This window comes from Sciurus vulgaris (assembly GCF_902686455.1).
Source record: "Sciurus vulgaris genome assembly, chromosome: 1".
Taxonomy (NCBI): Eukaryota; Metazoa; Chordata; class Mammalia; order Rodentia; family Sciuridae; genus Sciurus; species Sciurus vulgaris.
This window is the reverse complement of record NC_136461.1, coordinates 13,539,853-13,557,296: the sequence shown is the minus strand read 5'-3', so window position 1 is coordinate 13,557,296 and position 17,444 is coordinate 13,539,853. Positions and strand designations below refer to the sequence as shown.

Genomic DNA, 17,444 nt, shown 5'->3' with positions numbered 1-17,444 from the left:
GATCAGCCCTTGAAGCCTACAGGTGACTGGTCATTTGGCCCTCACACTAACTCTCTAGCTGCCCTTCTTGGTTCTGATTGGTCGGTGTGCATGAGGAGATGGAAGCCTCAGCATTCCACTAGCACATGAGTCACAGGTTCCAAGCTGGAATGCTGATCTCCAACACCATCCACCCAGATCGGGAGAAAGATCAACAGACTTGAGGTCTCGGTGATTCACATTCCTTCTCTGGTACTCATTAGCTCTGTGGCTTCTGCTCTGTCTGAACATGAGCCTCAGTTTCCCCTCCTGTAGAATGGGTGTGATGAAAATTCACAAGGTTGGTAGGACAACAAGTCCTTCACCAAGTGCCCAGCACACTCCCTGGGGCAGGGCACAGAACCAAGGAGGTGGCCCTGGAGACCTCCAGGCCTGGGGCTTTTAAATTCCAGTGGGGGGAGGCAGACTATAAATCAGCAAACAGAAAAATGAACAAAATAATTTCACAGAGGGTAAATGGTATGATTAAACGACATCAGGTCTGGAAACCTGGTGTGTGATTTCACCGCCCTTACCACAGTACCTGGCACATAGTAGGTGCTTAGTAAATATTTGTTCAGTGGCTGAATGTGCCCGATAGTCAGGGAAGGGTTAGAAGAATAGAAAGTAGGAATCAAACCAGGAGACAAGGTCTGAGGGCAGAGTCCCAGGCACCGGAGCCTCGGGTGCAAAGGCCCTGAGACTGGACCAAACTAGCTTCGGAGAAACCGAAAGTAGAGTCAGGAGTCACGGTGTCCCCCTGCTTCACCTCCCATGCGGTGCGCACGGCGGGACGCTGATTCCTTCATCCCACACCGTGCATCCGAGTGGCCCCGGGGCCTCCCCGCTCCCCGGACCCGACCCCCGGCCAGCAGTTCCGCAGGACAGGGCGCGACCTCGGAGCCCGTCTCGGGAGCCCGCGGTCCCGATTCCCGCAGGGCGAACGCTCAGCGCCCGGACCGCGCGGCGGGCTGGCCCGTCACTTCCTGAGGCTGCACCCCTGTCGCGGCGGGTGGCGGGTGGGGACCTCGTGGGCGAGCCCAGCCCGGAAGGCCGCGCCCCCGACGCGCGTCCCCGGGGCCGATCCGGGAGGACGGGACGGGATCGGACGGGACCGGCCGGCGCGGGGCGGCGGGGACCGGCGAGGGCGGGCCGGGAGGAGCGGGGAGGAGCCGGAGGAGCCGGGCGGCCTTCGCCGCCGCCGCCGCCGCCGCCCCAGGTAAGCGCCCGCCCTCGCCGCCCCGCCGGCCGGCCTTTGCCCCGCGCCTCCCGGCGCCGCCCCCGCGCCCTGAGCGCCGCGCGCGGACGCGGCTGCGGGGCTGCGCGGCTTTCGGAGCCGGAAGTGCCCTTCGAGGTCGGGCGGGTGGCAGGTGGGGACACTGCGGCCGGCGAACGCCCAGGCGTCCCCTTCCGATCCAGCGCCCTTTAGAGGTCGCCTCGCCGCTCCCTCGATAACCGGGGGCGCGGGCGGAGGGCCACCCAAGGTCACGCAGTTGCTGGGCTTCCCGGTCGCGCGGGCCTCCTCGGGCACTGGTGGGAAGGCCGCTGGTGCAGCCCCTGGGCCCACAGCAGCCCCCAGACCCAGAGCGCCAAGGGGATCCCGGGAGCCTGGAGAAATTCTCAGGTCCCCAAGTCGCAGGAGGCGTGGCTTCTCGCCCCGGAGTTACTCGAGGGAGGGGACTTACCGCTCCTGACTTTGCATTTTACAGCTGGGTAAACTGAGTCAGGGAAGGAGGAAGTGATTTCCCCAGGACCACGTGGCTAAGACGGAGAAGAGGTTAAGAACCTGGCACAGAGTTCCTCTCTCCTGTGTCCAGTCTGTGCCCTTCCCTGGGGGCACGCTAGTTGGTAGAGCCTGCTGTCTCCGGGGAATGTTGTGCTTCTCTCTCCGCAGTGTTCCTTGCACTGCAGAAAACGTGAAACGCTTTACACTTCAGGGACATCCACTCATTCATTCATTCACCAGCCATTTATTGAGCACCTACTGTGTATCTGTTTGGCACTGCTTAGGCACGGGGGATACAGCAGTGAACAAAACAAACCCTGTGCTCAGGAGCACGCTCCGCAGGGTGAGATAAAACACCACCCTTCAGTCTGGGGAGGGACCAAAGGAACCTTCCCCACCCGAGTGTTGTACAAAGAGGGCAGGAGATGGAACCGCTTCAGGGGGTGATAGGACAGTGGCAAGCCCTCTGAGCCTTTGGCCTTCAAGGGCCTCTTTCCAGCTGCTTCTACCGGCCTGAGCTCTCCCACTTCCCAGAGATTTGGAGGGCCAGGTAGGTGAGTAGAGAGTGGTCCAAAGGGAGCCCTACAGAACCTGGAGACTCGGGCTGCAAACCTGGTGCTGCCATCTCCTAGCTTTGTGACCTTGGGTATCTTCCTCTACCTCTCTGGGCCTCTGTTTTCTTATACAATGGGGATCATGATACCTCATAGCACCAATGAGACTGTAAAATGCTCTGTAAATGATGAAACCCAGTGCAAAGTGTGGCCTCCGTCAGATGGAAGCAGGGTGTGTGGTATGTTTCTTTCTTCCCCTCTTTCTTTCTTCTGATGGGGATGGAGCCTACTCAGCAGGTGCTCTGCCTCCCAGTGTCACCTGTGGCCTAAGCTAGGGTGTATTTCTTTAGAGGCTCCGGTGACATGTTGCTGCTCCCAGAGGCAGAGGTGGGGGTGGCTGAGGAGGTGAGGAGGCCCAGCTCCCTCCTGGCTCCAGAAACGGAACACCCACCACCACCACCAGCCTTTTAGCACTGCCATCCTGCAACCCGGCATAGTGTCAGGCGGGCTCAGCTCCTGGCCTGGGACTTCCTGAGTGGCCCTGAGCAAGCCCACTCTCTGGAGCGCCTCAAGGTCCTCATTTATAAGATACACATCCACAAGGTTGTCGTGAGGATCAGAGGACCTGAAGCCACCAAGGGCTCAGTACAGTGTCTGGTGCTCTGGGAGTCTGTTGACTCTTGGGCCTAAGGTCCCCGGAGTGGTGGGGTGGGTGCAGTTGACTGCTTGGGTTGCCACAGCTTGGCCTCTGCTTGCCATGAAGTTTGGAGTCTGCAGAATTTCTTAAGCCTGAAACCATCTCTTCCGGGATGGATACCACCAGCTACAAAGGCAGGACCAGCCACCTGGGCTGGCAGATACGGGACCTGAGGAATGTCTTTCGCTGGCTGATTATCAAGGCCTTGCATTTGCCCTGAGTGCTTTGTAAACAGTGCTAATTAACAAACTGCAGATGGCATGGGGGGGCCCTTCCTGTCTTGAGTGTGTTACAGCAGGCAGCAGGGGCTGCTGTGGGAATCCAGCCCCCCCTCCCCTTAGCTGCCCTGGGCCTGGCAGCCAGACCTCTGTGGCTTCCCAGTTACTTAGGGCAAGGAGCAAAATCCCATAACCTGGACCATGAGGCCCCGCAGCCGTGGCTGGCCGCCGCCTCCAGCCCGTCTCTGAGCACTCTGTCGAGAGGCCTCTCTGCCCCACCTCCTCGGTCCTCAGATTTAAGCCCAACCCAAATTTGCATTGCAAATGACCCAGGCCACTAGTCCAGGAAGACAGTCAGAGGCTCAGCCCGGGGTGGAATTTTACACTCATTGCTGGGATTGATGTCTGGCTGTCCCCGAACACCAGCATGACTTCCAGGAGTTGGCTGAAGTAGGCACTGCGTAATGAAAGCCACCTGCAGGGAGGACCACTGGAGCGAACTGGGGAGCCGTCATTATGTAAAACTGTGCTGTCATTTCTCCCTTGTGTCGGCATTCATTCACTGAGCGCCTTCTCTGCCGGGTGCTGTCCCAGGGTTAGCCGGACACTTCCAGGTAGGCACCTGAGTCCCCTTAGTAGAGCGAAGAACCTGAGGTCCGTGTCACATGTGCATTTTGGGACTGCCACCTGCCAGTGGTGGAGACGCCACTTTGGTGAGCATCCGTTTTGTCCCATGTCACATGGGGACAGTGGTCTCTTCCACATAGGATCTTGAGAGTAGGTGCCACTTGGACCCAGAGCAGGAGAAGAGAAGGAGGCGAGGCCCAGGGTGGGAACCCGTGTGAGCCGGAGCAATGGCCTGCGCTTGGGCTGAGGACAGCTGGAAGGTGGCGGAAAGTAGGAAGGGTACCCACGAGGCCATCACCACCGTGCTGGGCTGGCCAAGAAGAGGGCGTGAGCCAGGGGACAGCTGGGGACCTGGGGGATTCATCAAACTGGTGGTTTTCAAATGGTGTGTGAAGTCTTTGGGGCCACCTCAGAGTGGACCTCCCCGAGTGCCTCGAGAGCCAGGGTGGCTGCCTCGGGCTAGACCCAGGCTCAAGTTTAGATACCACATTACCTGTCTGGTGACCTTGACCTCAAGGCGTCTCTGTCCCCACCTGTAAAATGGGGGTGGTGGCCCCTGCCTCAAAAGATTGTTGAGAAGAAAGAAGGTAAAGCCCCCAAAGGCCCGGCATGTGGCTAAGAAAGTATTTGCTGTTAAAATTTAGATTTTTGAAATTGTGATGAAATACATCCCAAGCAATTTACCATCACAGTTTTGTGCATACAGTTAGCCGTGTTAAGGATATTCACACCACTGGGCTCCAGGTCTCCAGAACTCTCCGATTTTCAAATCCGACACTCTATATCCATTAAATGACAGCCCCTGATTCCCCTCCCCGGTCAGGCCCCATGGTCGCCTTTCTCCCTCCTGCCTCTGGACAGTCCATCTCTCTAGATACTGGGTGACCATGCCATCTCTTTTTCTGATTGGCCTATTTCATAATGTCTTCACTCATTATCACCAGTTGGACTTTCCTGCCTTTTTGAGGTTGAATGCTGTCCGGTTGTGTGTCTGCGCCACGTTTTGTGTATCCATTCCCAGCCCGCGGGCACCTGGCGGCCTCCGCCCTCGGTGCTGGTGAGCGCTGCCCGTGAATACCTTTCTGAACACCTGCTTTCAGTCCTCTCGATGTGAATCCAGAAGGGGTGTCGCCGGATCGTTCACTGTCGTAACCGGTAGGTGGGCGCTGAGGGTCTGCATCTCCTCTTGCCCCCGGGGCTCTGCAGGGCCGTTTGAAACCAGTGAGTCCAGCAGACCATGGACAGTTGTATCATCCCCTCCCTTCTTGCCTCGGGGATCATTTCTCAGTTATCTCAAGTGGAAGCCACCGCTCGGTCAGGTGCCTGCCGTCCTCGAACACGTGGGCAGTCGTAACAAGCCATGAGCAAAGACCAGGAAGCGGTTTAGCGTGTCAGACGCTGACAGGTGGTGTGGACGCAGCACAACCACAGGCGCGAAGCGTGGGTCGGGAGGCAGGGGGCACAGTGGCTTCCGTGAAGTCACTGAAAGGAGTTGCCATGTGGCCTGGGGAGCAGCCAGTGCATCGGCCATGATGCCCCGTGCCCAGTGGGGTCAGGAAGGGCAGGGGTACCGTGGCTGGAACAGCACAAGAGAGAGCGGAGGGCAGGGGCTCCAGGTCCAGTCACCCATGGCCTCGCCGTGGTGGCCTTGCCGTCTTGGCCAGGGCTTGGGCTGGGTGAGAGAGTTGGAGGGTTCGGAGCAGAAGAGGTGTGTGACCTGATGGGGTCTGAGGTCGCACTCCCCCCGTGTGACGTGATGACTGGCACAGCCCGAGGGCAGGGGACTGGCGAGGGGCCCTGCTGTGACCCACAGGAGAGGTGCAGTGGCCTGTGCCAGGGTGCCCCCCGGGAGGAGGGGAGCCTGGCCGTCCACCCTGACGGCAGCAGACGGGTCGCCGCCCCGTCCTACCCTCCTGTCCACCCCACAGGCTGCTGAAGCAAGGGTGGGATGACAACCCTCCTTCTGGGCGACCATCTCTCTTCCTGCCTGTGCCATGTGACTGGCCGGAACTCTGGGTTCTTCCCTGGAGACCTCCAGAGATGTCTCGCAGACTGACCTCTGGCTTCCAGTTGGACCTCCAGATAGAGGTGCCGGCTGAACGGGTTTCTCTCCTGCGAGCTGGGGCCAGGACAGGCCAGGAGGTGGTAAACTGGGCTGGCCTGGAATCCTCCCTTCCGGAAGCTTCTCACGATTGTCATTGTGTGTGTGTGTGTGTGTGTGTGTGTGTGTGTGTGTGTGTGTGTGTTTTACCTTTCAACTACCACGTGAGTCTCTGGCCTGTGGACGGTGCTGTAGCTCAATGCCAGCTGGGCTCTCTGTAGCCCAGTGCTTTTCCTTGTCCTGCCCTCGGAACAATAATCCGGTTGCCCAAGACGCGGGAGCCATCTCTCTCTTCGTTATTTGACTGCACTGCAGAATCGTGTAGAAATTCAACTGTGGCCAGAAATAGGAGAGAAGGAGGAACACTGCCCACTGCCCGCCACACAGACCATTCGCCTTGACCCTGACCGGCACCGCCTGCTGGGGCGGCGGGTGGGGAGGCCTCGGCTGGAAAAACAGGAATTCATTCTCGCATGTGATCTTCTGAAGGCCCAGGTCACGCAGATTTAAGGAAAACTTCAATGACTTTGCAAGGACAATGTTGACTTTCTCTGGCTTCCTGCTCCGTGCTGAGTTTAGACTTTTTCATCTGCTGAGAAGAGGTGGCGCGGGTTGCTCGTGGCGTGCTCTGCGACTGTCCCTGAGCCCCGCCGTGGACGCCTGTGGAGGAGGACAGGGGCTGTGGAATGACTCTCCACCCCCACCGCTGACAGAAGGCTCGATCAGCGTGTTCTTTGGTGGTGGACGTGACTGGCTAGACAGAGGTCCGTTCCAGAACAGTCCCGTCCACCCCGGGGCTGGGCCGTGCTTTCCAGCTGTGGGCGTGGTTGTTCTCGTTCCGGTGGTCAGTGTTCTTCTGGGTCAATTGTGGGCCTTTCCTGGAGTTCCTGGGTGTCCTCACAGTGCCTGGGTGGGGACAAGACCCCTGCCCTGCATGCTGCGGGACCAGCCCTCTGCACAGAGGTCCTGCTGGCCGGACCGCAGGGCCTTTCTCTTGTCCCAGGACCCAGCACTCTCAAGTCAGTGTGGCCTTTCAGATGCATTTGAGAACCCCATCTTAACTTTGGGCTGGACCCTGGATCAGATCAAGGGGTGGAGGCCCCCGAGGACCGTCAGGAGACATATCCCTCCCCCACAGCCACCCACACCCCTCAGCTAGAAGAGTGGGGGACCCACCCATCCAACCAGACAGTCCAAAGAGCTGGCGCTCTGGCCCTCCATCCCACCAGGATGGACGGCTGAGAGCTGCCTCCGTCTTTCCCTCCGGCCTGGCCACTCTTGCTACTACTAACAGATAACAGGACTATATCAATCATGATGACCTCAGCACCACTGGCTTGGCTGGCCACATGGACCAGGACCTTCTAAAACACTCCCCTTGTAGGACTGGAGAGGCAGAATTATTTTTAATTCATTATCTTTTTCCGTTATAAAAGCCACTGATAACCTCTTGACAGAAAATGGAAAAATTACAGAAAAATGAAACCAAAACCAATCACCTCTAATCCCCACCCCCCACCACCACCAAGAGACAATGATCGTGAACATTTGGACGGATTTCCCTCTGGCCCTTTAACAGGAATTACATCGGCATGCTGGTAACCCACCTCTCTAGGAAAAGAACAAACCCCGAGGGGTAGCACTGGCCAGTTCCTGGGGTGTGTGCCCACTGCGCCAACTGCAGACTGCCAGCCAGTGTCACTGAGCTGAGCTGGGAGGGGGGCACAGGACGGATCCTCGCCAGCTGGTATGGGCCATCTCCGGCACACCATATTTTCACTTAAAGTCGTATCTGTTTTTTTCTGATCTTAAAATTGTTAATTACTCAATTATTAAAAATTCGCAAAAATTCACAAAACAAACACATAAAGAAAAAAATTAAAATAATCCAGAATCCATCCATCCTCCCTCCTGCCTCTGCCCGCTTCCTGACCCGTGGCCTCCCAGCTCCTTCTCTGCAGATGGAGACACTTAGAGATAACTTTTAGAGAGTTCAGAAAAAATATGTATTTATGGCAGAAAATGTGAAAATACAGAAATATCTCTGATATCACCTTTCAGAGACAGCTGGGGAGGAGCTTGTTCTCGTCATTTCGAGGCGCCCTGGTTTGGGGCCCTGGTGCGGCCCTTGGGTAATTCCGGAGTGTTGGCCTGTTTCATGTCCCTTCCTATTATGGAGATGGGGTCTTCTGAGAAACTGAGGCACTAAGAAGACCCCCTCTTCAAACCCCAGTACTTGCAACCACGTCAAAAAGATTTCAGACATGTCACTCAGAGTAACAGGAATGAGTTTATTGAAGGGATGGAGAAAGGGAAAGGGGACATGCTCAAGGGAGAGAGTGGGTCCTCTCAGAGAAGAGAGGGACAACGTGCCTCTCCTGCACTCCAGTTTTCTTGGGGATCTCAGAGAAGTTTCCAGAGAGTCCCGCCCAGGTCCACTTCTTGACTTTTGACTGACAGCAGGGTGACCTCAGACTTTCCAGTCCCCACTGCTGTGGCAACTCTAGGTCACGTTGGCCCGTGCCGACTGGTTCTAATTAGATTCCTAAGCAGACCTCCTACAGATTTTATGGTGAGGAGGAACTACCCTCATCTCCCAGAGGTTCGGGATCTGGTCGCAAAAGTCTCCCGCTTCAGGGTAACTTGGGTTTTTCCTGTTATCAACATTACCTTGGGCCTGTGTTTCTCCTGCAGGGAACAGACGTTTGCTGAGGAGGGGACATAACCTGTCCACAGGCCAGGCAGGGTGCAGGTAAATTGCTTCTTGGAATTCTTGGTGGGGGTCAGCACCGTGGGCCCGTTTTATGAAATTATTCTTGTCACCTCGGTGTCCCCTCCATCCGCATCTGTCTGTCCCCTAACATCCCTGTTGGAAGCTTGGCTGAGGGAATGAGTTCCTTCAGGGAGAGAGCCCTTGGCGTCTCGGGCTCACTTAAGCCTGAAAGCCAGTGTGGGCCTTGGGTCCTATGGCCACCCTCTCTGGCAAAACAAAATTGGGCACCAGAATTCGGATGTGGAAGGCATCGGTGTGCCCAGGCTAAGCCAGGAGCCCTGGTAAGTGGTAAGTGCCAGGGCTGTGGGCCAGTGCTCAGTAGGTGGGGCTGTCTACTGAGAAAGGCCCCCCCAGAAGGGACCTTGAGAAGGGACCCAGGGCAAAGGGCCAGAGGGGTGGCGGCAGGGCAGGCTCCGCAGCTGACTGGCTCCCTCTCTCTCCTAGGCCCCACACCCTATGGACCCAGAGGCTGGTTTTTCTGGTTTGCTCCCGCAAGGCAATTTGCACATTTCTCTGAAGAACCATCCAGAAGCTGAGCAGCCTGCCTTTGGCCTGGGCCAGAGGGGAGGCCCACGGTTGTTCCTGGAAGCCTCAGTAAGTGTCACTTACGGTTTCCCTCTCCTTCAGAGCCCTCGCCTCCCTTGGTGTCTTATTCCAGGGCTTGCGTGTTTCTGGCTGGCACGTCTCCCTGAGGGGAGTGGTCTGTCCGTCCTGTCCTAGTCCCCAGGTGGCAAGGGGCCTGGCACCAGGACATGTTTATTAAGCTAGTAACAGGTTAATTTGCAGTAGTGGTCAATGTTTGTTTGTGATTTTCTTAGGCCTTAAGAAAATATCTGTCAAATTCTACACAGACATCCTACTATTTTCTTTAACTTTTATTTTTAAATAATTATAGACTCAGGAAGGTGCAGAAATAGTCCTGGGAGGCCCCACCTACCCTTACTCTGCTCCCTGCCCGGTTGCCACCGTCACAGACAAGTGGAAACACTTTGCCTGGATGTCTGGGCCCCGCGGGGCGTGACCCTCGCCGCCCCTACACTCCTTCCCGCGTGCCCACCCGCTGTCCACGCCCTGGCGATGCTGGGCATCTCTGTGGTTCTTCAAGAACCTGGCTTCTTGCACCTCCAGGTCCTGCCAGGTGCTTCCCATCTGCCCGGGACACACCCCTCCCGCCCATCCCGCCCTGTCTGATTCACTCCTGTCTGCTGCTCCGTCTCAGCCTGACCGTCTGTCCCCTTCCCAGGACCCAGTCTGGGGCTCGAGCGCCCCTCTGGGTCCCTCCATGGCCTGTGTCGCAGCATTTGTCCTGCTGGTCTGTCGCCTCCCGCTGCTTCCTCCGCTGGAGCACCCTGCTCCCTCCATCCTCCCAGGGCCGCCTCCCTGGCCCCCTGCAGGCCCCTGGCCGCACCGCGCTGGGTGTCCTCCTGGCTAAGCTTCCCCTGTGCACTCGGAGCTGCTCGGAGCCCAGATCCTGCAGCCAGACCTCCTGCGGGCCTGAGTCTTGGTTCCACCACCCACCACCTCTGCGATGGTGACCAAGTGACCTAATTCCTGGGTCGTGAGGTGTCGGCGTGTTATTGCCTGTCTTCCCCCAGAAAATCCTCCGGAGAGCAGGGCACCGCAGAGCAGGGCACCGGACGGCGTTTGTGTCCCCTGACCTGCCCGCGGCCCAGGCGAGGCCTTCCACGTTCCCGCCTCCTCTCCGTTCTTCCACCAGGCATCTGTGGGATGCCTGCCGTACTCCAGGCCTGCCTGGAAAGCCGGGGGACACATAGAACAGGGTGCGAGACAGAGGGGCAGAGATGCTTTAGCCTGGGGGTCTCTCGGGAGACCACTTTCAGGTTGCGCCCAGATGCGGAGGCCAGGGAGCAGCAGGCCAGAGGCTCAGGGGAGGAGACAGCTGGGGCGGAAGCGTCCTAGACCTGTCCTGTGGGAAGGCTTTGGCAGCCCGTGAGCAGGCAGGTGGCTGGGTTAACAGACGCGCCAAAAGGGTCGCTGGGCCTACTGTGTGGAACCGCGCTGGGGGGCCTAGAGTGCAGTGTGGGGTGGATTCGGCCCGAGCTGAGCTCTGTGCTCCAAGCAGGTCCCAGTGTCCCCTGTGCGAGCCAGGTCACGCTTCTCTGATCGAAGGCTGTTTTTTTCTTAAACTGGGAACTGGCATGGGGCTCCCCAGACACCAGCCCTAGAAAACACCACCCGGGCTCCTCTGGGTAATCGGTGCAGTTACCACAGTCCTCAGATGCTGTGGGGCGTGGCTCCGGTGGCATGGAAATTGCCGAGTCTGCTGACGCTCTGCAGCTGCCTCGGTTGGGGTGGCCTCAGCTCTGGCTCAGGCCGTCCCCTTTCTCCACCACCGTGCTCTGGGCTGATCCTCCAGTCCAGGGAAATCCACCCTTTATCTCCAGTTTGAGCTCCTGGACCAAGTCATGGGGAATCAGTTTCCCAGGGTGACTTTGGGCGAGGTTTAACCTCTCTTAGTCTCAGTGTCTCCACCTGAAACAGGAGAGGGAGGATCCCTGTGCTGATATAGAGGCAAGAACTCAAGGTGCACAGTCAAAAGGCTGCTTTGGATCTCATCAATTACGTACTGTGCAACTTTGGGAAAATTGCTTGGCCTCTCTGTGCCTATTCCTCACTTGAAGGAGGGAATCATAATGGTTTGCGCCCTACTTAACCTTCCCTGGTACTAGTGAGAATTAAAGGGATTGGAAAGGGCTTGGCCAACTGTTACTTACTTGCCGTAAAAAAGGAATGTCGATTTGTTGCTTTTAGCTACCTCAGAATTATTTTGAAAATAATAAAATTATTTATTATCTTAACTCCTCTACACAAGTAATATTTTGAGAACAAAAAAAAAAAAATGCTATTGCTCAGCTGGGTGGCAACAAACTTAGGGCCAAGAACAGCGTGGGGTGTGGTTATTTGACCATAAAGCTCCTGGCAATTCAACAGCCTTTTAAAACAGGTGGTGGCCAGCCGGGTCTCTGGCATGGCTCTGCCAGTCCGCCATTTACCGGCTGCATGGCAGGTGTCACTTCTTCTCTGAGCCCGCTTCCTCATTTGCAAGCTGGCCCCAGGGTCCTGCTTGCCTCATAGAGTTGACTGACACCATGTGTGTTAAAGTCACAGCCCCAGGGCTGGGGTGGGCTCAGCCTGGATGCCCAGCATCACCTCCCAGCGCTGCAGAAAGAAGCGAACAAAACCACAGCCAATGAGCTTCTGTTACTATTATTACCCGCACACAGGCGACGTGTGATTGACAGGCACCAGCTAAACATTTATTTGCTTGATTCTTTCATGCATTTGTTTTTTTGATGCTAGGGATTGAACTGAGGATGCTTAAGCACCGAGCCACATCCCCAGTCCTTTTTTCTATTTTATTTAGAGACAGGGTTTCACCAAGTTGCTTAGGGCCTCGCTAAGTAACTGAGGCTGGCTTCGAACTCGCGATCCTCCTGCCTCAGCCTCCGGAGCCGGTGGCATCACAGGTGTGCCCACCGTGACCGGCCCACATTAGCTTCTTTTAACATTTATGAAGCGCGAGCGAGCAAGCCGCGTGCCAGCCCTGTCCTAAGCGTAGCACACGTGGGCTGGGTCATCTGCTGCTCGCAGCTTCTCTAGGGAGCCGTGCACGGTTCCATTTAAAGGCAAAGAAATCTAAGCACCGAGAGGCAGGCTGCCCGGGCCCCTCCACCAGGAGGAGCTGCATTCACACCCAGGATGTCTGGCCCCGGCCGGCGCCCGCCCTTCTCTATACCTTCCTGGAAGCCATTGCCTGGCCCTTCCTGGCCTTGGTGCCTGGCTCTGCTCGACTTGGCCTCTCTGCTCCCTACCTCTCCACCCGCCCCCTCCTCTCTGCCGGAGGGAGGGGAAGAGGAAGCCCCCACTCCTTCCCTGTTTCCTTCATTAATGGAAGCGTAACGTGGAGTGCACGCGACGGAGTGTGCAGCTCAGCGATTGTTAGATACGATCACACACGTGCAACCACCGCAGGCCGAGGTGGAGAACAGTTCCATCACCCAGAACCTCCCCCGGGCGGCCTCTTCTGCCTTCTGTCCCTGCACATAGGCTGTACCTGTTCTTCTGCTTCATATCAACAGGATCCTGCGGGATGGAATCTCTCAAGGATGGCTTTCTTCTCATTGTGTTGTCCTTGGGTTACATCTGTGCTGATTTGAGCCAGAGTTCGCTCTTTTTCATTGCTGTGTAGTATTCCATGGCATGGATACGGCACTGTTCATACAGTCTTCCATGGGTGGGCCTTGGGGTGGTTTCCACATAGGAAGTAGGGTTGTCCCTCAGTGTCCCTGTGGAATTGGTTCTAGAACCAGTCACACATGCCCAAATCCACTGATGCTCAAGTCCCTTCCGTCAAATGGTACTGCATTTACACAAAATTCGTGCACAGCCAAGGTATACTTTAAATCATCTCTAAATTGCTTCTAACATCCAACACAATGGAAGTGCTGTGTGAATAGTTGTTACACGATATCGATTAGGGAATAGCGACAGGGAAGGGAGTCTGTACCTTTTCAGTGACGATCCACTTATTTTTTCTAATATTTTGCACCTGTGGTCAGACAACTCTGGCTGGAGTCTGAAGAGGCCGAGAGCCGACTGGCTTGTGCGGGAGGTGGCCACAGGCAATGGGGCACTTGTCTCTCAGTGACAGGAGCCCTGATTTCTGGGGCACAGGCCTGCTGGGGCGCAGGGCAGCCTTGCGTTTAGCTTCCTGGACACGTCTGACCGTGTCCGGACCTGAGCCTCGCTCCCGGGGGCACGATCAGGGGACCCAGCCTCTCTTTCTGGTTTCCGTGGGGTGAGTGGCGGTAGCCCGCGGACGTTCATTCCTGCTTCTCTGCTGGCCCTGGTCTGTCCTTGACGGAGCCACTGTCCAGGTCTTTGGCCCATTTTTTAAGACACGTGCTTTCTTTTCCTGGAGACGCACGGGACTCGTTCGCACCCGGTGGACACAAAGCCCTTGTTGGTGCGCCTGTCACGGAGTCTGGGGCACGTCCGCCTAAAGGTGGCAAACGGAGCCTCTCTCTCTCGCAGTCCCGAGGACCCGTCTTTTCCTTTATGGTGTGGGATTTTTGTGTCCCTCTCGGGTGGCCTTGGCCCACCCCAGAAGCACTTCTCACTGGGCTCTTCTCCCGCAGGGCTGGGAATGGCCGAGTGGACCAGGCCAGGCCAGAGGCAGCCTCGGGTGGCCGCGCCGGCCGCAGAGGAGCCGCAGCAGCAGCAGCCCCTGGGCCGCGAGCTGATGGAGGCCAACCGCTTCGCCTACGCCGCCCTGTGCGGCATCTCCCTGTCCCAGCTGTTCCCAGAGCCTGAGCAGAGGTGAGTTCCGGTCCCGCAGGGATCGACAGCGCGCAGCCACCACACTGGGGGCTCGAGGAGGAGCAGGTGTCCCGCCCCGAGGGGCTCAGCCCTCGTCCCGTCGCCCACTCGCTCACATCTTCACAGGCATTTTTAAGCACCTACTGTGTGCCAGCTACAGCGCGCAGCCCCTGGAAGGCTTGCAAATGGAATGAACGGCACGTGTACCGTCCCCGCCCCGGCAGGAGGTCACAATCCATGGGGACAGATCTACCTGCTCCTGCAGGGAATGGGCGTGCAGGGCCTGGCCGCTGCCCCCCAGGTGCTTACTCACAGTGGGGCGACCGCCTGGCTGGCCGTGGCGGCAGCAGAGAGACATGGGACATTGTGCCCCGATGAGCTCAGTCAGGGTGTCACAGGAGCAGGGTGACAGCTCGGCAGTGGCGTTGTTTGACGTCAGAGGGAGGCACAGAGGGACGGGAGACAGGCGCTGACGTGGAGCTGGCTGAACGTCAGGGGGCAGAGACAGGGGCTAAAGGCCCAGGTGGGGAGCAGAGGGCAGGAGGCCAGAAATGTCATTGCAGGACAGGGAGCAGCCTTTGGGGGACATGGGACGAGTTTTGCCTCTGACAGCCCTCACCCTCGGTGGCCCTCAGGAGCAGGCTGCTTGAGGCCTTTGCTCTTGGGGACTTGGGTTTTTCTTCTTTGTCACTCCACTGGACTGAGCACTTGACCCCATTCACCTCCCTGGGGGTCATGTCCAGGAAGCCCTCCCAGCCTGCCCCCCCAGGCTGTGACCCTTCGCTGTCACCACACTCCCCTGCCACCCCCCAGTCAGAGCTCCTGAAGTCAGGAGCCACCTCGCTCATCTCTGAGTCCCTGGACCCTGCACCCTGCTCGGTGTGGCCAAGACACCCAGTAAAGCCTGGTGAAGAGGAGGGTAGGTGACTGAGCGCTTCATAAGCAAGGAGGCGTTCCCAGGGCGTTTGACTCTGCCACTTGCCAGCTGCACGTGACCTGGAGCCTCCCTTAGCCTCAGTCTCTTCATCATTTGGAATGGTTATACCCATCCTGCAGGGTGATTACAAGAATTAAATGAGATGGGGTAGGTAGCACATAGTAGGTGCTCAATGAACGGTGATGGTTGCTCGCTAACTCTGAGTTCTACTTTTGTTGCCCCAGGTGTCCTAGAACTTATTCCTGTCAGTCAGGGTATTTTGACTGCAAGGGATGGGATGCAATACTAAAAGAAATCTACACAGTAGGAGTTTTATTCTTCTCACTTAACAAGAAGTTACAAAATAGGTAGTTCCAGGATTCACGGGGTACCTCAAAAGGTTTTTTGGGTGACTTCTCTAGGGTTCTCTTGACCTTCCTCTCCTGATCACAAAATAGCTGCAGCAGCTCCATATATCACACCTTCACAGGACAAGGTTCAAGGCAAGAGGAGGGCGGAGAGGACATCTTCTCTGGAATACCCCAAGAAGGTTTCATTTTTGTGTCTTTGGCTAGATTCAGTCACACACCCAAGCTACCAAGGAGCCTAGGAAAAAATAAAGGTGTTTGCCATTTTCAACCTCCATCATGGGAGGTGGGTTCTGCTGGCCAGAAAGAAGGGGATCGGGGGTTACTGCTGCAGAGAAACCACCCACACCGACTGCACCTCCGTCCAAGGAGGTGCTCGTGACGAGGATGAGTTGGTGGCCCCCGCTGGCCATCCCGGAGCTGCCGCCCAGTGAGTCTCTGTTCTCACTGTTGATGATGAAGTACATGCTCTCGCCGGGTTTGGCCCCCAGCTCCATCAAAATAGCAATAATTAATAGTAAGGAAGCCCCATCCTCTGTCTAGAGGTTAGAGAATCTCTCAGGTGTTCTGACCCCAAGCAGGGCTGTCTCCATCCCCTGCAGAAGGCCAGCACGCTCCTGGTGGTGGCCTGTACCTTGTCTGGAAGGCTCCATCTCCCTCCCTAGCCTGAGGAACCCACCTGGTAACCCCACCCAGGGGACCAGTGCATGGAGGGAGAGCGCTGGGGGCCTTCCTTCCTCAGCCAGTCCTGTCCTGGGCACCCGCCGGAGGGCATGGGGGAGTGAGCTGCATCCTGAGTCTCCTCCTGGGCCCAGGCGCTGCCTGGCCGGGGCCCTGCCTTGGGGCGTTTCCCTCTTGATTCAGGAAGCCGTTGCTGCCGCTGGTTGATGTGGTTTAAAACAGGATGTCGGTTTCAGTTACCTTCGGAAAACCCTCTGGTGGATTTTGTCCTCGTGGAACATGAAAGCAAATCTCTATGATGTTTATTTCTTCTCTGTGCTGAAGGTATCTGGTCCTTACAGCAATTCTATTTATTAAAAGAAACAAAACCATGGCTCTGGGCAGGCTGGAGCAGAGCCAGCCAGTTCCTCTGCCACAGGTCAGAGCTTTAGGCTCATGCTATCAAGCGGCCTGGGTCGCTGCAGGTAATCAGTTTTGCTGCTGTAGCCCCAAAGCAGCCGTGTGCTGTCTATGATGGTGTGCAGGTGGCTATGTGCCAATAAAACTTTATTTATAAAAGCAAGTTGTGGGCCAGCTTTGGCCTGCAGGGCTATAGTGTGCTGATCTCCGATGAAGGGAGGAGCTTTGGACCAGGAGTGGGAAGCCCAGATCCCAGCTGAGGCTCTGTCCCTCCCCAGGAGAGGACGCGAGAGCCTCTGCAGCCCAGGCACTCACCAGTAATGTCAGTAAGGGCAAAGCGGCGGGTCCAGTGAGTGACCAGCACATGATGGAACTCAGCAACCGAGTCGCTAGATGGGGTTGGTCTCTGCAGCGGGTGAGTGTGGCCACCCAGCTCCAGGAGATGTAGGTGGGAACCCAGAACAGTCACTTAATGTCCCCAGGTCCCGGGTTGCTCATCTCTAACTGGGGATGCAGGTTACCTCCCCGCCCTGCGGGGTCTGGGTGAGAATCCAACAAGGCACCACGTGTGAAGCCCTCAGCGTGGGGACTGTCAGCTGTCACTCTGTCATTGCTGCTGTTGATTTTCACATATTCCAACCAGACGCCGACCTGTCCGCAGCAGTTCCAGCCCCCCACCCCACCCGCCTGCCCTTGGTCCCTTGCTGTCCTGGCTCTTCACTTGGATATTTATTAATTCACGTGGGCACGAAGGAAATAACGCGTTTCATCACGTGATCGTCGCCACCACATTAACGTATATTCACAAGGCTCCCGACATCCTAATCTTGCCCCAAAGATGGGATAGTAATAGGTGATATTTAAGTAATACCAGCACAACTTAAAAAAAAAAAGCTTCGCATGATGGTCATGCCCCACTTTTTTGCAAAAAAGAAAAAAATGGTATAAAATGTGCACGATTACACAGTGAAATACAGTGTGTTCACAGTGCCTTTTGTGTGCCAGGTGCTGTCCTGGGCTCACTTA

The 17,444-nt window shown here is 56.7% G+C and overlaps 1 protein-coding gene across 2 annotated transcripts in view; it reads left to right on the top strand.

The window, feature by feature from the left end:
• Positions 1–647: 647 nt before the first annotated feature.
• The window catches only part of TMCO4 (transmembrane and coiled-coil domains 4), a 78,771-nt gene continuing 61,974 nt past the window's right edge, over positions 648–17,444 (top strand). Inside the window, exons 1-3 of one of the 2 annotated variants that reach the window (XM_079147098.1) lie at positions 648–1,237; positions 9,159–9,308; positions 13,874–14,054. In XM_079147098.1, coding sequence (XP_079003224.1) covers positions 13,882–14,054 — 173 coding nt within the window. In that variant the 5' untranslated portion in view covers positions 648–1,237; positions 9,159–9,308; positions 13,874–13,881. Of the gene's footprint in view, positions 1,238–9,083; positions 9,309–13,873; positions 14,055–17,444 lie in introns of those variants that run through there. The other variant, XM_079147099.1, reaches the window with a different exon arrangement.